Below are 20,999 nucleotides of genomic sequence, written 5' to 3' on the forward strand. Positions count from 1 at the left end.
GTTTTGATAACTCCATTTTCTTCAGTGGTGGAAAAACCCCCATAATTTATTAATGTAACTCGTTTTTGTCCAGTTTTACAGACTCCAATTGGTTAGTAATTTCTTACCAATTACTTATCGGTTATTAAAAAGTTGTTACCCTGAATTAATTGGTCACTCAAACCCCTCAGTGGGTACATACAGGACAAGTTATTTGTGAGAGATAGTTCTGATTTTTCTATCAAAGGGTGTAAAAAAAAGTTTCCACAAGCCCAAGTTGTTTTTTCCACCCAGGAATAGATTGTTGTGCTAACAAACTGCCCACACCGGGATTGATTTCACGTGGGAACTTGCAAAGTCCTAGCTTGACAAGGCCAGCCACTGATTTTAGGAGATCAGCCTTGATTTTTTGTGGCAATTCTTTATAATTTTTCTGCCTGGGGATGTTGAAGTCGGTGTCGAACCCATGGAAAGGAATGAGGCGTTTTTCCCCCGCGCTTCTTTTCCCTCCTCTTCCTTTCCCCCTCCTGCCTCCAGAATTCCTTTCTGTTTCTCCTGATGGATCTTGAGTGGTGTTAGGGAAGGAGGTTGGTCAACAAGGAAGGAAAAATTACACCAAGTGGTTGTTTGGGGTGAAACGTTTCCCTGAATAAATCTCGGCACCTTGGAGGTTCATCTCTGCTGGGATGAGTGGCTTGGCCAGGATGGAAAAAAGGGGTGAACACCAAACCCGAGGTGGAGCTGGTGGAAAAGTGACACCCGGATTCAGGCTGTGAGAGGTCGGGACGGTCTTGGAGACGAAGGAAAAAGGAGACATCTGAGGCTGTGATGCAGGAAAATTTTATTGAGGCAAAAAAACCAAAAAAAGCCAAAAAAACAAAAAAAACCCCCATAAATAGCAGGAGAAATAGATAAAATGGAGTTGGTCTGGGGTGCAAGAGGACAAACACGAGCACAGATCCTTTGATTGAAGAAGGTCTGGCCAGAGCATCAAGGACTTCCTGCCCCACAGTGGGAACAGCCAGGATGGTCTCTGGCTTGGGAGAAGGGATTTGTCCAGAGGGGACTGGACAGAGCTGAAGGGTCCATGAGGAGCAGGGAGAGGAGAAGAGCAGAAATGAGATGGGCCATGTGAGCAGGCAGCCCGGGCTGGTCCTTTGGCTACTGAATTGCTTGGTGGCCTGAGAGCAGGAGGTGGAAGAGTTGAGCCCCTTGGAGAGCTTTGGTCCAGAGGTGTGTCCTCAATGCCGCAGATGTGTTCCAGAGAGTGGTTGGTTGGTGTCAGGGTTGGTGCTGAGGGTCCTCAGCAGATGTAGCCACCCCTCCTGCCATAGCAGCCCAGGCCTCCCAGCCCGTAGCCAAACCCGCGGCCGTAGCCAAGGCCGTAGCCAAAGCCACCAAAGCCACCAGAGATGGGCTGTCCCTGGGCACTGAGCTCACTGCCCAGAGCAGCCGAGGAGGTGGATCCGACGGCGGTGTTCTGGGGGAAGGAGGTCATGATGGGTCCTGGCAGGGTGACCAGCACAGGGGAAGGGTTGATGATGACGCGGGAATCCTGGCACTGCAGGGCACAGGGCTCGTTGCAGCTGTTGGCCAGCGGGGTGGGTCCGCAGGGCTGGCAGAGGGTGTTGCAGGCCATGGGTGAGGTGTGGAGGGTCCTGGAAGAGAAGGAATGAGGTAAGTTAGAGGTGTGGGGGCACAAGGGGCAAAGCATCAGGAGGTCCAGGGAGTGTGGAGGCTGTTGTGGGGCTGTGGAGCTGCTGAGGCTGGGGCTGAGCGTGCTGGAAGAGAGGGGCCAGGGGTGCAGGAGCAGGAGGTTCAGGGGATTGAGACTCACCTTGTTCTCAGCAGGAACAGAAGGTGTCAGGAGAAGTGTGTGAGGGACAGAGGCTCTGGGCTGGCTTTTATGCCGGTCCTGGAGGAGTGGGACAGCCTTGTCCCATGGCCTCGGGGTAATTTTTTAGGCAGCAGCTCTGTCGTTACTGGCGAGTCATTGTTTTCCCTCCCACCATTGTGCAGTTTCGTGTCCAGCTCTCCTTGCTGTGTCCATCGTGGCAGCCACTTTAATAATTTGGTATTTGCGTGGATGTGATTGTTCCACGTGTTTCTGGGAGGGCTGAGCAAACAAGCAGAGCTCGGAAGATCTGCGGTGTCATCAGTGAGGTCATTTTGTGGCGCTCATCTGCTGTGGTTTGTGGGTGCCTTGTGAAGACCAGGACTCTGTTCTGTGCTGCTGGATGTCCATCAGCCATTGTGTCACCCAGGAATGCTGAGGGAGCTGCTGATGTTCTGGGGAGGTCACTCTGAAACAGCTTGGCAGGATCCAGGTGCCTGGGAGTGTTTCCTGATGGATGAAAGAGAGCTCTTGGCTTTGTGTCGTGAGTGGGATCTAGAGAGGATCTGGAATATGAGAGCACGGTCAGGCTGGGCTTGTTCCAACGTTTGGGTCCATTTGTATTTCTCAAATTTACACAACAGCGTTCTCTGTCATTTAAAACTCATTCCTTGACCTGGTTTAGAAATCCAGTAAACAAACAACAATCCAGGGCCCAATCCCTTTTTTCCAGGGCTGTGACCTCAATTCTCTCATTCCACCTTCACGCCACAAGGTTTCACAACTTATTTTCTGTAGATGTCAGTATTGTGTCCCTCTACAAAACCTAATAATTACTAACGGATGGTCAGCGTGCTCCTCTTCCCTCCCCTCTCATGGTGTCTTTGTAAATTCTGCGATTCCACGTCCCTCTCTTGAGGCCATGTCCACCTGACCTTGGGTGGCAGCTTTTAATTCTTTTAATTGCCAATTAGGGCGACCAAATTCTGCTGTTGATGCTTCGTGTCAGGGCAGGCCGAGGACGTGACCAAAACTTTGGAAAGCTGGCGTGTCATCATTTGGGTCATCCCGTTGCCCTCGTCTGCTGTGGCTTTTGGGTGTGTTGTAAAGAGTTGCCCCCAGCTTCTCTCAGCCTTGTCAGGCCGGTCTGAGCTTTGCTGCTGTTCCAAATATTTGCTGCTGCCCCTTCCATCACATTCCCTTCTTCCCTGCATTTCCCCAGCCAGGCAAACTGTTCTTTGTGTCGCTCTTTGGGTTTTCCGTGTGCCCCTCGTGATTTTGCAGTTTTGATATCCAGGGAATCGTGGGTCCCGCCTTGGGCTGAGGGTTGAGGTCACTTCTCTGGGCAGCACCTGATGGTCGCAATGAGGATTTGGAGGTTGCGCCGTGTTCGTGGAGGCGAGCGTCGCATGATCCTCAACAACCAGGCAAGCCTGAGTTGTGTCAGTGACCACTGTGGTGGCCTGAGAAGGCTCTGAACTTGTGGTCCAGAGGGTTGTGGTCGGTGTTCCAAAGTCCCCAGTGCTGTGGCCCAGGAGTTGGATCTTTTTGGCCAAAACCGAAAGCCTGAGTGGTCCTGGACATCTGCTGGAGCTCAGCAAGGACAGGCGCCAAGCCCTGCTTCTTGGTGGGGTGGAATCATCCCAGGTGGGATAAAATGAGCATCAGTTGGAACAATGGTTTGAAATGTAAACTTTAAGGAATTTAGAGATTTTAGAGGAGCTAAGATTTTAGTTAGAGATAAGCCTTACTAGAGTTAATTAAAATAAATGAGTAGGCCTTGATGAAGTTAAGAGTTAGTAGTTAACTAATAATTGATTGCTTGTCAGCACAATGTTTAGCTAGCTGGGTTTATAATTAAGAATATAGAAACTGATAAATAGCTTTTAGGAACATAAGACAATTGTGGCCTCCTCTGTTCTGAAACCAATTGAAGACAAGGAATGGGAGTTCTACCAAGAGTTCATTTGTCATATTTGCATTGAAAAGGTAGAAAGGTCAGAATGAAGAAGACTTAATTTGCTTCCTCAATTTTGGACCCCTCCCCATGAAAGGGACACTGACCCATTTCAAGGGACAAACTACGCATGATGAATAGATTTTGGAGTGATTAGCATACGAAGCGAGGAATGAGATGTACCAAAATGATGAATATGTATTTGTATTTTGGGTATTCAATACTTGTATGGATAAAAGGACTCTGCAATCACCTGGAAGCTGCGGTGTGGATTTGGGAGCTATCCCACACACAATAAACACACCCTTTCTAACTTTAAACTGTTAGAGAGTTTTTGCCCGTCACAGTCGGATATCGGTACTAGATCAATAGTCATACTTTTTAATAAATCAGGTTTTCTTCTCCGAAAAAGCCTTTGTGGTTGTGGTTGAGGAGAAACGGAGCAGGAGCTGTCCCTGTGCCACCGTGGGCACAGGGACCTCGAGTGTCCATGTCGGGGTCACTGGGCAAGACCCCAACAGTGTGAAAGTCCTTTTTCCCCAGCCCGGCCGCTGAAGGAGAGGTCTGGGATGCGTGAAGCCGAGTTTTCAAGGTTGTTTATTTTTCCTTGTCTATAATAGTTTCTTTCTGAGCTGCCGAGGTCCAGCTAGCACAAAACCCATGGCAGTCTCCTTCCTGCCCCAGGTGGCTCCCACGTTAAATACCCGAAATTAAGTGTACCATGTTTACAATTCCCATACCAATACCTAAAATCTACGTTGGACAAGGTGTCCCTAATCCTAAACCAACAGAAAAGTGTCACCATCACACCGAGACATGGAGGACAAGAAGAAGGAAGAAGAAGCTAGGGCACGCCCAGATTCCTCCATCTTGTACCCCTGAATTTCATTCTAAAAAATCCCAAAATTCTACTTTTCCACCCTGTGTCAATCTCCTTTATAAATCATTCAAACCCTTTTTGCTTTTAATTCCTCATTTTAATTCCCACGGGCTAAACTGGAATCCAGAGGTGTTTTTCGTTTGCTGCCAAGGTTCCTGGGCTCTGGACTCTGACAAATCCAGATCATTTCAGGGCCAGCAATGCTCCAAAGGAGGATCTTTCCTAGAGGAGAGGCTGAGAGAGCTGGGACTCCCAGCCACCAGCGTGTGCAAATCTCTGATGGCAGAAGACAAAATCGAGGGAGCCCGGCTGTTCTCTGCAGACACGTGGAGGACAAGAGGGCAGGAGCACAGGGGGAAAAAAAGATGGAATTCTGTGGAGAAGAAAGCAAGGATTTTCCCGTGGGAGGTTGGTCACAGAGGGGAAGAGGCGGTGGAGATTGTGCTGGGAGATGAAAACATGAACTGTCTGCAGTTCTGGGGAAATTCTGCTCTTGCTGGGCCTGCTTGAGCTGGAGGGAATGAAGCGTTGGGCTCCAGAATTCCTGCCCAAGTGGGAGATTTCCTGACTGTTCAGAGGGCTTGAAGGTCCTGCTGGGAAGAGAGTTTGTGTGCTGGCAGAGAGAGACTTTGCCAGAGCCATGAGCAGGAGACCATTAATGTGTCAAAGCCTTTGGCATTGCAGGTGTTTTGCAGGTAAAATATTTTGGAAGATTTCCCCCCTTTCTCTGCTTCCTTTTGCAAGTGTTGTTTGTTACTGGTGAGGGATCTGTTAAATATTGCCGAACATATTTCCTAGAGAAAAGTCTTGTGCCCCTTTTTCTTTTATCAAAGTCCTGTTGAGCCCTGGCACTGTGCTGGGCGAGGATGTGAAACCACTGGAATTCAAAAAGAAAGAGGAGGCGTCTCAGGCTTTCATGCAGAAAAATTTTATTGAAGCAAGAGAATGAAGAGACAGGAGAATGAAATGGAAAGGATCCAGAGTGAGCGGCAAGCACGATGACCATCGGCCAAGGAGCTTTGCTGGCAGGAGCTGTGGCCAGAGGCCAGAGCTGGTGGTGTCAGGGGTGGTGCTGAGGGTCCTCAGCAGATGTAGCCACCCCTCCTGCCATAGCAGCCCAGGCCTCCCAGCCCGTAGCCAAACCCACGGCCGTAGCCAAAGCCAAATCCAAATCCACCAAATCCACCGGAGATGGGCTGTCCCTGGGCACTGAGCTCACTGCCCACGGCAGCCGAGGAGGTGGATCCGACGGCGGTGTTCTGGGGGAAGGAGGTCATGATGGGTCCTGGCAGGGTGACCAGCACAGGGGAAGGGTTGATGATGACGCGGGAATCCTGGCACTGCAGGGCACAGGGCTCGTTGCAGCTGTTGGCCAGCGGGGTGGGTCCGCAGGGCTGGCAGAGGGTGTTGCAGGCCATGGGTGTGGAGTGGAGGGTCCTGGAAGAGAGAGGGGTGAGACGGGGCAGGCGTGAGTGGCTGGTAGGTGATGGAATGTGGAGGGTGCTGTAGGGCTGTGGGGAGGTGTGAGATCTCCTGAGGCTGGGTCTGAGTGTGCTGGCAGAGAGGGACCAGGGTGCAGGAGCAGGAGGGTCAGGGGATTGAGGCTCACCTGGTCAGCAGAAGCAGGAGAAGGCGTCAGGAGAAGTGTGTGAGGGACAGAGGCTCTGGGCTGGCTTTTATGCTGGTCCTGTAGGGGTGGGACAGCCTCGTCCCATGGCCTTGGGGCATTTTTGAGGCAGCAGCTCTTGCGTGGCCCAGCCTGGTGAATCCTGAGGTGGGGAATGTTTTCCTTCCTGGATTTCTGCAGTTTCAGGTCCTTCCCTTGGGGCGGTGTCCATCTGACCTTGGCGGCACCTCTTAACTGCCAGAATTAGAGAGCGGCGTGCGGTTCTTGATGTCGCGTGTCAGGGCAGGTAGAAGATTCAGCCAAAGCTGAGGAGAACTCGGGTGTCATCCAAGGTCCTTCCATGGCGTATTGAGAATTTGTCCCGTTTGCTTTCCTGCCTCCTGCCTGAAGGAACTCCCAGCTCTCTCAGCTTCTGCCTGTTTGAAAGGACATCTCAGACCTCAACCCTCTGGGCTTTATTCAGATCCTTCTCAGGCCACCCCACCGGACACCTGGACTTGCCTGGGTTGTGGAGGATCGTGCAGTACTCACCTCCAAAAGCCCTGGACAACTTCCAGATCCTCTTTCTGACAATCAGACATTGCCCAGAGGAGTGATCTCGCTCCTCCACACTCAGTTCAAAGTAAAGATCCAAAAAACCTTGAGTATCAAATCCTTACAGAGATGAGGGACACCAAGAGCACGACCAATGGTAAAGGCGACATCTCCAGTCAGGCTTTGACAGCTGGGGGAATAGCGTGGAGAGAGGGAATGGGGTGGAAGGGGAAACTCTGGATATTTGGAAGAGCTGCCAAGTCCAAACCACCTTCTCAGGGCTGAGAGAGGCTGGTGGAAACTCTGCAGAACCCACCCACAAGCCGCGGCAAGGCAGCGCCGCAGGGTGGCCTCAGTTCTCCAAAGCTTTGGTCACGTCTTCCTGCTGTACCCACAACACCAAAATTTCATCTCTAAATGCACACCTAAAGGCTGCCGCCACGGTGAGATGGGCACAGCCTCAAGAGGAGGGCGTGGAATCTGAGAATTCCACAAAGAAATGCCCAAGTAATGGCAGAGAAGGAAAGAGGAGGTTGTTGACCATCCGTTAGTAATTAATGGTTATTTGCTAAGAGGAACATAATACTAAGACTTGAGGGATATAAATTATGGAACCTTACGGCTTGAATGTGGAATAAAGGAATTGATGTCATAGACCAGCCTGGAAACAAAGGGATGGGCCCCATTTGTTGTTTATTTCTTAGATTTCTGAATGAGGTCAAGAAGTAGATTTTAAATGACAGGTCAGGTTGTTGTTTAAATTTAGGAAATCCAAATGGATCATAACACGGTAACAAGTTCAGCCTGAGCAGCCTCGCATTTCCCAGATCCTCTCCCTTGATCCCACTCAAGACACAAGGCCAGGAGACCTTTTCATCCACAGGAAACACTCCCAGGCACTGGAATCTTCCAGGTTTTGGCAGAGGAGCCTCCCCAGGACATCAGCAGCTCCCTCAGCATTCCTGGGTGCAACACAACTGATGGACATCCAGTGGCACAGAACAGAGCCCAGGTCTCCACAAGACACCCACAAACTACAGCACACGAGGGCCACAAAATGACCTCAGTGATGAAATTGCAAATCTCCAGAGCTCTGGTTGTTTATTCAGCCTTCCTTGACAAACAGTGGACAATCAAATCCACCCAAATACCAACTCCCGATTGAAAGCTGCCTCCAAGGTCAGCTGGACGTGGCCTCAAGAGCAGGACGTGGAATTGCAGAATTGCATGAAGGAAAACACACACCAACTCATGAGTCACCAGGCTGGGCCAGGCGAGAGCTGCTGCCACAAAATTCCCCAAGGCCATGGGACAAGGATGTCCCACCCCTCCAGACCAGCATAAAAACCGGCCTAGAGCCTCTCTCCCTCACACACTTCTCCTGACACCTTCTCCTCCTGCTCCTGCCAACAACCAGGTGAGCCTCAATCCCTGGAACCTCCTGCTCCTGCACCCTTGGCCTTTCTCTTCCAGCACGCTCAGCCCCAGCCTCAGCAGCCCTCACACCTCCCCACAGACCCACAGCAGCCTCCACACTCCATCACCCTCCAGCATCACATCCACTCAAGCCCCGAAATCCCTTCCCTGCCTCACCCCTCTCTTTTCCAGGCACTCTCCACTCCACACCCATGGCCTGCAACACCCTCTGCCAGCCCTGCGGACCCACCCCGCTGGCCAACAGCTGCAACGAGCCCTGTGCCCTGCAGTGCCAGGATTCCCGCGTCATCATCAACCCTTCCCCTGTGCTGGTCACCCTGCCAGGACCCATCATGACCTCCTTCCCCCAGAACACCGCCGTCGGATCCACCTCCTCGGCTGCTCTGGGCAGTGAGCTCAGTGCCCAGGGACAGCCCATCTCTGGTGGATTTGGTGGCTTTGGCTACGGCCTTGGCTACGGCCGTGGGTTTGGCTACGGGCTGGGAGGCCTGGGCTGCTATGGCAGGAGGGGATATGGCTACATCTGCTAAGTGCTTTCAGCACCACCCCTGACACCAGCCATCCACTCCCTGGAACCCATCTCAGGCATTGAGGACACATGTCTGGACCACGGCTCTCAAAATGGCTCAGCAATTCCAGCTCCTGCTCTCAAGGCTCCATCAATTCAGTATCCAAAGGGCCAGCCCAGGCTGCCTGCAAACATGGCCCATCTCCATTTCTGCTTTTCTCCCACTCCCTGCTCTGCATCTCCCCTTTATTGTGTCCAGTCCCCTCTGGAGAAATCCTTTCTCGCAAGCCACAGATCATCGGGCACCTCTGCTGGGCTGCTCCCACTGCCAGGCAGGAAGGCCTTGATGCTCTGGCCAAAAGTCACCAAAGGAAGGGGCCTTGGCTGATGGTCGCCCTGCTTGCCCCTCAGAGCAGCTCCCTTCCACTGCCTGCTCCTGAGTTTTCACTCTTCTACCTCAATAAAGTTTTCTTGCATCGCAACCTGAGATGACTCCTTCTTTCTTCTCCCAGGCTTCCTCCAGTCTCACTCAGCACTGAGTCCGGGTTGTAGAGGCCCCTGGGGTGGGTGAAGAAGTGCCCCAAGATCACTCTCAGGTTTTATTTCCGCTGTTCCGCTACTCATGGCCACACTTTGCTCTTCCAGTGCATTCTCACACAAACCCTGCAGCTATTGGAACACAAACCTGGACACATTAATGTGTGTCTAGCCTTGACTCTGGACCAAGCCCCTGGTGGGTGGTGTGTTCAGTTTTTACGGACATCAGTTTCCCCAGCTCGTCATCTTCTTCCAGGGCTATGTCCAGCTTTGCCTGAGCAGGTCCACGTCTCCCTTGTTTCCAGGTCCCAGAGCCGATCACACATCTCCAGTCTCACCGGGGTGGAGCAGAGGAGCAGAATCCCCCCATCACTGGTGCCCACGCTCTGGGGGTGAGCCCAGGACACAGCGGGGTTTCTGTTCGGCGCATTCACATGGCTGGGCATGTCCATTACTTCATCCAGCAGCACCCCAAGTGCTCCTCCTCGGGCTCAATCCCTCCATCACCCCGCCTTTATCCTGCATCTTTGGGATTGCTCCAATCCAGGGCAGCAGGTCCTGCCCCTCTGCTCTGCTCTGATGATTTTGGAGGACTCTGATAATCTCTGGGTTACTGGGACCAAGGAAGACAAGACTGCTGAGGGATATCCAGAGCAAGGCCTCAAGGATGATCCATGGCTGAATTTTTGGGACAGACATTGCCCACGACATTGGGGCATTTTTCAGGTTGCTCTTGCCTGGCACAGCCTGGTGAGTCCCGAGTTTGGGAACGCTTCGCTTCCCACAGCTCTGCAATTCCATATCCTGCTCTCGAGGCCGTGCCCATCTGACCTTGGCAGCAGCTTTGATGAGTTGGGATCCATTCCAACGTGGGTGGATGAGGGAAGTGCTGCCAGTGTCCTGTACCTGGACTTGTGCAAGTCCTTGGTTCCTGTGCCAGACAACATCCTTGTCTCGAAGCTGGAGAGATGTGGAGTTGATGGTTGGACCATTTGGTGGGTAAGGAATGGGTGGGATGGTCTTACTCAGAGTTGTGGTCCGTGGCTCCACGTCCCTGTGTGGAGAACAGGGATGAGTGGTGACCCACAGAGACTCCTGTTGGGATTGTTATAATTCTGTATCGTCAGAAATCAGGGAACTGGGATTTAATGGGATGATCAGCAAAAGCAGGGACCAGTCCAAGCTGAGTCGAGCGGTTGGTTGTCTGGAGGGAAGGGATGGCATCCAGAGGGGCTGGAACGGGTTGGGGGTGTGGGATATCGTCCTTCTCATGAAGCTGAACAAGGCCAAGTGCAAGGTCCTGCACGTGGTTTGGAGCAATGCCAAACAGGCTGGAGACTGGACAATGAGACGATTGAGAGCAGCCCAGAGGAGAAGGACTTGAGGAGGTTCTGGATGAAGAACTGGACGTGCCCCACCACGTGAGTGAGCTGACCAGAAGCTCCCCGTGTCCTGAGCCCAGGTCCATGGCATGGGCAGAAGGTGATGAGGGGGATTCTGTCCCTCTGCTCTGGTTGGGGTGGACTGGAGTTGTGTGTTCGACTCTGGAACGTGAAAATAAAGGAAGACATTCATCAGCTTGGGCAGATCTGTAAATGGGCCTGGAGGAGATGAGGGCCTGGAGGAGATGAGGGTCCAGCCAAAATGAACACAGCACCAGTGAGGGGCTTGTGGCAGAATCAAGGACTGAGCTGCATTACGGTATCCGGGCCTGTGATTCAGCCAGGGAGGTTGTCCTCTGTGCTGGACACAAAGTGTGTCAGTGTGTCCCAGAGGGTTGTGGAACTGCAGAACCATTTCCATGAGAGGTGTTGGTGCAATTTGCCCCCTCCACAAATGGTGTGTGGAGACGTGGATTTGTGACAAGTGTGGATGGCACAACATTGTGAGAAAAAAGTTGTAGGAGACATCTCAGGTTGCAAGGCAAGAAATTTTTATTGAAGCAAAAGAAGAGTGAGAGGTCATGAGCAGCCAGTGGAAGGGAGCTGGTCTGAGGGGCAAGTAGGGCAACCATCAGCCGAGGTCCTTTGATTGCAGTAGGTTTGCAAGACCTTCCTGCTCTGCAGTAGAAACAACCTGATGGTGAAGGTTCCCAATGGTCTCCAGCCTGGGAGAAGGGGTTTGCAGCAGAGGGGAATGGGCAGAGCTGAAAGGGAGAGGGACGAAAGGAAGGGGCGGATGAGCCATGATTGCAGGCAGCCTGGGCTGGTCCCTTTGGCTACTGAATTGGTTTGTGGCCTGAGAGCAGATGATTCCCTGAGGCATCGCTGAGCCCCTTTGAGAGCCTTGGTCCAGAGGTGTGTCCTCAATGCCTGAGATGGGTTCCAGAGGGGGTGGTTGGTGTCAGGGGTGGTGCTGAGGGCCCTCAGCAGATGTAGCCACCCCTCCTGCCATAGCAGCCCAGGCCTCCCAGCCCGTAGCCAAACCCACGGCCGTAGCCAAGGCCGTAGCCAAAGCCACCAAAGCCACCAGAGATGGGCTGTCCCTGGGCACTGAGCTCACTGCCCACGGCAGCCGAGGAGGTGGATCCGACGGCGGTGTTCTGGGGGAAGGAGGTCATGATGGGTCCTGGCAGGGTGACCAGCACAGGGGAAGGGTTGATGATGACGCGGGAATCCTGGCACTGCAGGGCACAGGGCTCGTTGCAGCTGTTGGCCAGCGGGGTGGGTCCGCAGGGCTGGCAGAGGGTGTTGCAGGCCATGGGTGTGGAGTGGAGGGTCCTGGAAGAGAGAGGGGTGAGACGGGGCAGCGGTGTGAGGGTGAATAGGAGCAGTGATGCTGGAGGGTGATGGAGTGTGGAGGCTGCTGTGGGGCTGTGGGGAGGTGTGAGGGCTGCTGAGGCTGGGGCTGAGTGTGCTGGAAGAGTGGGGCCAGGGATAGAGGATCAAAAGGGTCAGGGGATTGAGGCTCACCTGGTTGTCAGCAGGAGAAGCTGTCAGGAGAACTGTGTGGTGGAGAGAGGCTCTGGTCCAGCTTTTATGCTGGTCCTGAAGGGGTGTGACAGCCTTGTCCCGTGGCCTTGGGGCATTTTTGAGGCAGCAGCTCTTGCCTCACCCCGCCTGGCATGAGGTCATGAGGTGGGGAGTGTTTTCCTTTGTGATGTTCTCCAATTCTGAGTCCTGCTCTTGATGCCGTGTCCATCTGATCTTGGCGGCAATTTTCATGGGTTGGTATTTGGCAGGATTTCATTGTCAGATATGTCAGGGAGGAATGAATAAACAACCAGAGCCCTGGAGATTTGCAGCATCATCAGTGATGTCACTTTGTGTCCCTTGGGTGCTGTGGTTTGTGGGTGACTTGTGAAGACCGGGACTCTGTTTTGTGCAGCTGGATGTCCATCAGTCATTGTGCTGCACCCAGGAATGCTGAGGGAGCTGCTGATGTCCTGGGGAGGTCACTCTGGAAGAGCTTGGAAAGGTCCCAGTGCCTGGCAGCTGTTCCTGATGGATGAGAGAGAGCTCTCGGCCTGGTGTCTCAAATGGGATCACAAGATCCGGTAAACCAGAGGCTGTTCAGGCTGAACCTGTTCCATTTTTATGGTCCAGTTGGATTCCTCAAATTCTAGTTTCAACACACGCGTGCATGTAAAGTGTATTCCTTGCTCTCATTCAGAAATCCAATAACAAACAACAAACGGGGTCCGATCCCTTTGTTCCCAGGCTGCTCTGTGGTGTCGAATCCCTTATTCCGCGTTCAGGCCATAAGATTTCATAATGATTTATGTCCTGTGAATGACAATATTGTGTTCCTGTGAGCAAAACCCAGTAATTGCTACTGATGGTCAGCGTGCTCCGCTTTCCCTCTCTGTCATGATGAGGGTGTGCCTTTAAGGAATTCCACGATTCCACGTCCTTCTGACCTTGTGGGTGGATTTAGGTGTGAGTTATTGGTATGTGAGGGTTGGTGGCATTTGGGAGGGTTTGCTCTGAAGGTGAGTGTCAGGGAGGGCTGAAGAAGCCACCAAAACCTCGGGGAGGTGCGGTGTCATCGGCAAGGTGACCCTGTGGCACGGGCGTGCCGTGGTTTGTGGGTGTGCTGTGAGAGGAGCCCCATTCCCTCCCAGCCCTGTCCGGCTGCTCTGGGATCTGCAGCTGTGCCGGAGCTGTTGCCCCTTCCCTCTCATTCCATGCCTTCCCACCTTGGTCCCACCTGGCTCAGCCTGGCCCTAGACCTGACCTTTCCTGCTGACGGTGCTCTCTGGGTGTCTTGGTGCCCCTCTTGCCTTTAGGGGTTTGGTATCCAGGGCCTTTGGGGTCTTTACTGGGGCTGAGCACAAAGGGCTGAGGCCACTTGTGATGGTCAGAAAGAGGATTTGGCGTTTGCCCAGGGTTGTGGGAGGTGAGCATTGTCTGACACTGCACAACCAGGCAAATCTGGGTTGTGTCAGCGTCTTGCGAGTTTTTAGTTGAACCAAGGGGGAGAACTGTAAGAATCCTTAAAATCAAAGTTTTAGGCAAGTTACAAAAAGCAGGCCTCAAAGACAGCAGAAATATGATTAAAGACAAGCAGTAAGCATAAGATTTATCAACACAGAAATTATACAAGAAGTAGAAAGGACAAATAGAACAACAGTCAGTGTATTAACACTTGGCTAGAATAACTTCCTGAGTTACAGAAAAGTGTATCTAGTGAGATTTTAGGAAGTTCTAAGCTTAATTATGGATCTCTGTGCATTGTATCTTAAGGTTCACAAGCAGGTATTGTATTTAAAATAAACGAGCATTGTTTTAACCAAAGTAACTTGTGCTTATAGCGGTTGGATAAAATTACTGTCAATATGCTTTTGCTTTGTGTGATTGGTCAAAAAGCTTTTAAATTAAATTATAACATTAAGTTTGTTGTCTGCTGCCTGGGATGCGAGCTGCTGGCATCTTCCCATTGTCACAACCGTGAAATGAGACAGATGCTGGAAAATAAACAGCTCGAGACCCGTCCCGTTCATGATTTGTACATAGTGCCCCAACTGGCAATCCCCAGGAGTTGGATCCTTTTGGCCAACACTGAAAACCTGAGTGGTCCTGGACATCTGCTGGAGCTCAGCAAGGGCATCTGCCGAGGGCTGTTCCTTGGGAGGAACAAGGAAGTCATCCCAGGTAGGAAGGAATATGTGGGTATCAACTGGAACAATTGCTTTCTTTGCCAAAACCCCTCTGGGGTTGTGGATGAGAAGAAGTGGAGCTGGAGGTGTCCCTGTGCCCTTGTGGGAAAAGGAGCCCCAAGGTTCCAGGAATGATATGGAAAAGTGTTGGGATGAGGCGGTGAGAGGTGACAGTCGGTGTGTGCTCAGCACTGGTGAGGTCCCGTGTGAGGTGTTGTGGGCAGTTCGGGGCTCCCAGTGAGACGAGCCCAGGGACACCCAGACACAAATGGGCCTGAAAGATGATTGCCAGATGGGAAACAGGGAGAGCCAGCACTCCCAGGGGACAAGGATGGACATCAGTGTCCACCAGGGTCCTGGACATCAGAGCGTGCAAATCCCTGATGGTGGTGGATGCTGACGAGGGAGCCCGGCTGTCCTCAGCAGTGCACACGTGCAGGGCAAGACAGCAAGAGGACAAGGGAAAAGAGATGGAATTCCATGGGCTAAGAAGCCAAGAATCTTTCATTGTGAGGATGATCAGAGATTGGAAGAGGTGGTGGAGTCTCGATCCTTGGAGATCCAAATCTGCACTGTCCATGGTTCTGGAAATGTTCTCCTGTTGCTCCTGCCTGAGGAGCGCAGTGGAAGCTCTTGCACTCCAGAGCTCCTGCCCAAGAGGTTGATGTTGTTTCTCTCTTTGCTGGGAGGCTTCACAGGTCCTGGCCAGGAAGAGAGTTTGTCAAGTGTGCACTGGAATGACTTCTCCACTTTTGTGCCAAGGGGAACATTGATGTGTCAATGTCTTTGGTGTAGCAGTTTCCAAGGTGTGTGACATGTAATGGAAGGGGTTCCCTCCTGTGCATTCTGTGCCAGAATAGGTTTTTAGTTGTTTTGTAGATGTAAGGAGAATTGTTCTGTCATGTTCCTCTACCCTCAATGGCCTGTTCTGGTCTAGATTTTGGTGGGTGAAGATGCAAAACCACTGGAATAAAAAAGATCAGGAGATGTCCCAGGTTTGATTCAGGAAAACTTTATTAATGCAAAAGAATGAAAAGTCAGGAGAAAGAAGTGGAAATAATCTGCTGTGAGGCATGAATAGGTCGACCACCAGCCGAGGTGCTTTGCTCGCAGGAGTTCTGGCCAGAGCCCAGAGGTGGTGATGTCTGGAGTGTTGCTGAGGGTCCTCAGCAGATGTAGCCACCCCTCCTGCCATAGCAGCCCAGGCCTCCCAGCCCGTAGCCAAACCCACGGCCGTAGCCAAGGCCGTAGCCAAAGCCACCAAAGCCACCAGAGATGGGCTGTCCCTGGGCACTGAGCTCACTGCCCAGAGCAGCCGAGGAGGTGGATCCGACGGCGGTGTTCTGGGGGAAGGAGGTCATGATGGGTCCTGGCAGGGTGACCAGCACAGGGGAAGGGTTGATGATGACGCGGGAATCCTGGCACTGCAGGGCACAGGGCTCGTTGCAGCTGTTGGCCAGTGGGGTGGGTCCGCAGGGCTGGCAGAGGGTGTTGCAGGCCATGGGTGTGGAGTGGAGGGTGCCTGGAAGAAATGCGGGATGAGGCAGGGCGCGGGTGTTTGGGTGTGAGGGGCAGTGATGGAGGATGGTGATGGAGTGTGGAGGCTGCTGTGGGGCTGTGGGGAGGTGTGAGGGCTGCTGAGGCTGGGGCTGAGTGTGCTGGGTGAGAGGGTCCAGGGGTGCAGGAGCAGGAGGGTCAGGGGATTGAGGCTCACCTCGTTGTTGGCAGAATGTGTCAGGAGAAGTGTGTGAGGAACAGAGGCTCTGTGCTGGTTTTTATGCTGGTCCTGTATGGGTGTGACAGCCTTTCCCGTGGCCTTGGGGCATTTTGCAGGCAGAAGCTCTCACCTGGCCCAGCCTCTCCTGAGGTCATGAGGTGGGGAGTGGTTTCATTCCTTTCATTCTGCAATTCCATGTCCTGCTCTTGAAGCTGGTTCCATCTGACCTTGGCGGCGGTTTTCGTGAGGTTGTGTTTGGGTGGATTTGATTGTTCCATGTGTGTCAGGGAGGGCTGGATAAACAACCAGAGCCCAGGAAAGTTGCAATGTCATCAGTGATGTCATTTTGTGGCACTCATCTGCTTTGGTTTGCCGGTGCCTTGTGAAGACTGTGACTTTTTTCTCAGCCGCTGGATGTCCATCAGTCATTGTGCTGCACCCAGGAATGCTGAGGGAGCTGCTGATGTCCTGGGGAGGTCACTCTGCAATGACTTTTAAAGGTCTGAGTGCTTGGATGAGACAGAGCTCCTAGGCTTGAGTCTTGAATGGGATCAAGAGAGGATCTGGAAAGCCAGACTCTGTTTAGGATGAACTTTTTACAGTGTTCTGGTTTCTCTGGATTTCTCAAATTTATACAACAGCATACGCTGTCTCATGAAGTGTATTTCTAGACCTCATTCAGAAATCTAATAATGAGGAACTAACCTGGTCCTATCCGTTTCTTGCTGCAGCAGATCTGTGATATCAATTTCTGCATTCAGGCCATTATGTTTCACAACTTTTATCCTGTAATCTTAATTTTTTGTTTCTGTTAGCAGAAGCCAATAATTACTAGAGGAGGGTCAGCAAGGTCCTCTTCTTTCTCTGTCATGGTGGGGGCACGTCATTTTGGAATTTTGCTATTCCATATCCTTCTGCTGAGACCATTTCTGTTTGACCTCGTTGAAAAAATTAAATGAAAATATTTTATGTTAAGATGGTGTTAATGATGTGATTCAGAGGGGGCTGAAAGCATGACCAAGGCTTAGGAGAGGTGGAGTATCATCAGTGAAGTCACCGTGTGGCGTGGCGTGCTGTTGTGTTTTGAGGAGGGGCCTCAGACCTTCTAAGCCCTCCACACCGTCAGCCTGATCTTGGGTTTGGAAAAAATGCTGCTTTTGCAGGGCTGCTACTTCCATCACGTTGTCTCCCTCTCATGTTGCCATCTCTCCATGCATTTCCATATCACTGGTAATTCCTGCTGGATATAGGAAAGCAATCCCTGGGATACGGGGAGGCTTCCCATGCTGCTCAAAGGCTTGTGTTGGTCAATCTGTAGAAGGTCGCCTCACCTGGGCCAAGCAAGGTCACACTGTGGGGTCACAGTGCTGGGCTCTGGACTCTTCTTCTTGTAAAGGAAATGTTGTGAGGGATAAGGAGACCAAGACACGTGAGAACAATTCCTCTCCGGTGATTTATCCATCCTTTTGGCCACGTACCCTTTGCTACAAAAAACTTCAGCAGTTACCAGGACAGGATTAAGAAATGAAATGCAAGCGGGTTGAGGGCGGTGTCCATCCTTTTGACCATCACTGCTGTGACTCCACAGTGGATCAAGGATCTGGACAAGTGCAGGGAGACCAAGACCATGATGGGATTGGAGCATCCTCAAAACGAGAAGCTGAGAGAGCTGGGATTTCTTTCTGACAGGAGGCAAGGAGGCAAATGGGACATATTGTCAACATGCCGTGCAATGATTTGACTGATGGCTTCCCAGTTCTGCAAAGCTTTGGTTAAATTGTTTACATGTCCAGACACATGCTGTCACCAATGAGATAATGGTCACTAATTCTCCCCATTAAGAGGTGATGCCAAGGTCAGATGGAAACAGCCTCAAGTGGAGGACATGGTGTGGAAGAGTCCCAGGAAAGAAAACACTCCCCACCTCATGACTCACCAGACTGGGCTATGAAAGAGATGCTGCCTTAAAAATGCCCCAAGGCCAAGTGACAAGGCTATCCCACCCCTCCAGGACCAGCATAAAAGCCAGCCCAGCACAGCTCTGCTTCACAAATTTCGCAGTCTTCTCCTGCTCCTGCTGACAACCAGGTGAGCCTCATGCCACTGACAGTTTTGATCCTCTATCCCTGGCCCCTCTCTTCCAGCACGCTCAGCCCCAGCCTCAGCAGCCCTGAAACCTCCCCACAGACCTACAACAGCCTCCACACTCCATCACCCTCCTCCATCACTGCCCCTATTCCCCCTCACATCCCTGCCCTGCCTCACCCCTCTCTCTTCCAGGCACCCTCCACACCACACCCATGGCCTGCAACACCCTCTGCGGATCCACCTGCGGACCCACCCCGCTGGCCAACAGCTGCAACGAGCCCTGTGCCCTGCAGTGCCAGGATTCCCGCGTCATCATCAACCCTTCCCCTGTGCTGGTCACCCTGCCAGGACCCATCATGACCTCCTTCCCCCAGAACACCGCCGTCGGATCCACCTCCTCGGCTGCTGTGGGCAGTGAGCTCAGTGCCCAGGGACAGCCCATCTCTGGTGGCTTTGGTGGCTTTGGCTACGGCCTTGGCTACGGCCGTGGGTTTGGCTACGGGCTGGGAGGCCTGGGCTGCTATGGCAGGAGGGGTGGCTACATCTGCTGAGGACCCTCAGCACCACCCCTGACACCACCAGCTCTGGCCTCTGGCCACAGCTCCTGCGAGCAAAGCTCCTCAGCTGGTGGTCGACCTATTCACATCTCACAGCAGATTATTTCCACTTCTTTCTCCTGACTTTTCATTCTTTTGCATTAATAAAGTTTTCCTGCATCGAACCTGGGACATCTCCTGATCTTTTTTATTCCAGTGGTTTTGCATCGTAACCCACCACATTCTAGAACTGAACAGGCCATTGAGGGTAGAGAAACATGACAGAACAATTCTCCTCACATATACAAAACAACTAAAAACCTATTCTGGCACAGATCACACAGGAGGGAACCCCTTCCATTACATGTCACACACCTTGGAAACTGCTACACCAAAGACATTGACACATCAATGTTCCCCTTGGCACAAAAGTGGAGAAGTGACTCCAGTGCACACTTGACAAACTCTCTTCCTGGCCAGGACCTCTGAAGCCTCCCAGCAAAGAGAGAAACAACATCAACCTCTTGGGCAGGAGCTCTGGAGTGCAAGAGCTTCCACTGCGCTCCTCAGGCAGGAGCAACAGGAGAACATTTCCAGAACCATGGACAGTGCAGATTTGGATCTCCAAGGATCGAGACTCCACCACCTCTTCCAATCTCTGATCATCCTCACAATGAAAGATTCTTGGCTTCTTAGCCCATGGAATTCCATCTCTTTTCCCTTGTCCTCTTGCTGTCTTGCCCTGCACGTGTGCACTGCTGAGGACAGCCGGGCTCCCTCGTCAGCATCCGCCACCATCAGGGATTTGCACGCTCTGATGTCCAGGACCCTGGTGGACACTGATGTCCATCCTTGTCCCCTGGGAGTGCTGGCTCTCCCTGTTTCCCATCTGGCAATCATCTTTCAGGCCCATTTGTGTCTGGGTGTCCCTGGGCTCGTCTCACTGGGAGCCCCGAACTGCCCACAACACCTCACACGGGACCTCACCAGTGCTGAGCACACACCGACTGTCACCTCTCACCGCCTCATCCCAACACTTTTCCATATCATTCCTGGAACCTTGGGGCTCCTTTTCCCACAAGGGCACAGGGACACCTCCAGCTCCACTTCTTCTCATCCACAACCCCAGAGGGGTTTTGGCAAAGAAAGCAATTGTTCCAGTTGATACCCACATATTCCTTCCTACCTGGGATGACTTCCTTGTTCCTCCCAAGGAACAGCCCTCGGCAGATGCCCTTGCTGAGCTCCAGCAGATGTCCAGGACCACTCAGGTTTTCAGTGTTGGCCAAAAGGATCCAACTCCTGGGGATTGCCAGTTGGGGCACTATGTACAAATCATGAACGGGACGTGTCTCGAGCTGTTTATTTTCCAGCATCCGTCTCATTTCACGGTTGTGACAATGGGAAGATGCCAGCAGCTCGCATCCCAGGCAGCAGACAACAAACTTAATGTTATAATTTAATTTAAAAGCTTTTTGACCAATCACACAAAGCAAAAGCATATTGACAGTAATTTTATCCAACTGCTATAAGCACATGTTACTTTGGTTAAAACAATGCTCGTTTATTTTAAATACAATACCTGCTTGTGAACCTTAAGATACAATGCACAGAGATCCATAATTAAGCTTAGAACTTCCTAAAATCTCACTAGATACACTTTTCTGTAACTCAGGAAGTTATTCTAGCCAAGTGTTAATACACTGACTGTTGTTCTATTTGTCCTTTCTACTTCTTGTATAATTTCTGTGTTGATAAATCTTATGCTTACTGCTTGTTTTTAATCATATTTCTGCTGTCTTTGAGGCCTGCTTTTTGTAACTTGCCTAAAACTTTGATTTTAAGGATTCTTACAATTCTCCCCTTGGTTCAACTAAAAACTCGCAAGCCACTGGCACAACCCAGATTTGCCTGGTTGTGCAGGGTCAGACAATGCTCACCTCCCACAACCCTGGGCAAACGCCAAATCCTCTTTCTGACCATCACAAGTGGCCTCAGCCCTTTGTGCTCAGCCCCAGTAAAGACCCCAAAGGCCTTGGATACCAAAACCCTAAAGGCAAGAGGGGCACCAAGACACCCAGAGAGCACCGTCAGCAGGAAAGGTCAGGTCTAGGGCCAGGCTGAGCCAGGTGGGACCAAGGTGGGAAGGCATGGAATGAGAGGGAAGGGGCAACAGCTCCGGCACAGCTGCAGATCCCAGAGCAGCCGGACAGGGCTGGGAGGGAATGGGGCTCCTCTCACAGCACACCCACAAACCACGGCACGCC

General features: G+C 52.0%; 6 protein-coding genes across 6 annotated transcripts; 2 read left to right on the plus strand and 4 right to left on the minus strand.

The window, feature by feature from the left end:
- Positions 1–1,282: 1,282 nt before the first annotated feature.
- LOC144245932 (feather beta keratin-like) lies at positions 1,283–3,224 on the minus strand. The gene is made up of 2 exons (XM_077781519.1): positions 3,166–3,224; positions 1,283–1,637 (listed from the first exon to the last, which is right to left on the minus strand). Exons 1-2 carry the CDS (start codon positions 3,222–3,224, stop codon positions 1,283–1,285), a joined length of 414 nt encoding a protein of 137 aa, XP_077637645.1.
- Positions 3,225–5,668: 2,444 nt separating this feature from the next.
- On the minus strand, positions 5,669–6,068 carry LOC116183273 (feather beta keratin-like). The gene has a single exon (XM_031504118.2). It carries the CDS (start codon positions 6,066–6,068, stop codon positions 5,733–5,735), a length of 336 nt encoding a protein of 111 aa, XP_031359978.2. The 3' UTR covers positions 5,669–5,732.
- A 2,371-nt stretch (positions 6,069–8,439) lies between these two features.
- On the plus strand, positions 8,440–8,778 carry LOC144245858 (feather beta keratin-like). The gene has a single exon (XM_077783764.1). The coding sequence runs from the start codon at positions 8,440–8,442 to the stop codon at positions 8,776–8,778; it is 339 nt and encodes a 112-aa protein (XP_077639890.1).
- A 2,880-nt stretch (positions 8,779–11,658) lies between these two features.
- LOC116183182 (feather beta keratin-like) lies at positions 11,659–11,994 on the minus strand. The gene has a single exon (XM_031503746.2). It carries the CDS (start codon positions 11,992–11,994, stop codon positions 11,659–11,661), a length of 336 nt encoding a protein of 111 aa, XP_031359606.2.
- A 3,563-nt stretch (positions 11,995–15,557) lies between these two features.
- Positions 15,558–15,893, minus strand: LOC144246426 (feather beta keratin-like). The gene has a single exon (XM_077783850.1). It carries the CDS (start codon positions 15,891–15,893, stop codon positions 15,558–15,560), a length of 336 nt encoding a protein of 111 aa, XP_077639976.1.
- A 2,515-nt stretch (positions 15,894–18,408) lies between these two features.
- LOC144246464 (feather beta keratin-like) lies at positions 18,409–18,917 on the plus strand. The gene has a single exon (XM_077783902.1). The coding sequence runs from the start codon at positions 18,409–18,411 to the stop codon at positions 18,745–18,747; it is 339 nt and encodes a 112-aa protein (XP_077640028.1). The 3' UTR covers positions 18,748–18,917.
- The last annotated feature ends 2,082 nt before the right edge of the window (positions 18,918–20,999 follow it).

Source organism: Lonchura striata, chromosome 1 (genome assembly GCF_046129695.1).
Source record: "Lonchura striata isolate bLonStr1 chromosome 1, bLonStr1.mat, whole genome shotgun sequence".
NCBI lineage: Eukaryota > Metazoa > Chordata > Aves > Passeriformes > Estrildidae > Lonchura > Lonchura striata.

Excerpts from the sequence above, each read along its gene's own strand:
- LOC144245932 (XM_077781519.1), bottom strand. The coding sequence starts at position 3,224 with ATGCGACGCTCGCCTCCACGAACACGGCGCAACCTCCAAATCCTCATT. Across the intron at positions 1,638-3,165 it reads ATCCTCATTGCGACCATCAG|GACCCTCCACACCTCACCCA; the intron begins GTGCTGCCCAGA and ends CTTCTCTTCCAG.
- LOC116183273 (XM_031504118.2), bottom strand. The coding sequence starts at position 6,068 with ATGGCCTGCAACACCCTCTGCCAGCCCTGCGGACCCACCCCGCTGGCC.
- LOC144245858 (XM_077783764.1), top strand. The coding sequence starts at position 8,440 with ATGGCCTGCAACACCCTCTGCCAGCCCTGCGGACCCACCCCGCTGGCC.
- LOC116183182 (XM_031503746.2), bottom strand. The coding sequence starts at position 11,994 with ATGGCCTGCAACACCCTCTGCCAGCCCTGCGGACCCACCCCGCTGGCC.
- LOC144246426 (XM_077783850.1), bottom strand. The coding sequence starts at position 15,893 with ATGGCCTGCAACACCCTCTGCCAGCCCTGCGGACCCACCCCACTGGCC.
- LOC144246464 (XM_077783902.1), top strand. The coding sequence starts at position 18,409 with ATGGCCTGCAACACCCTCTGCGGATCCACCTGCGGACCCACCCCGCTG.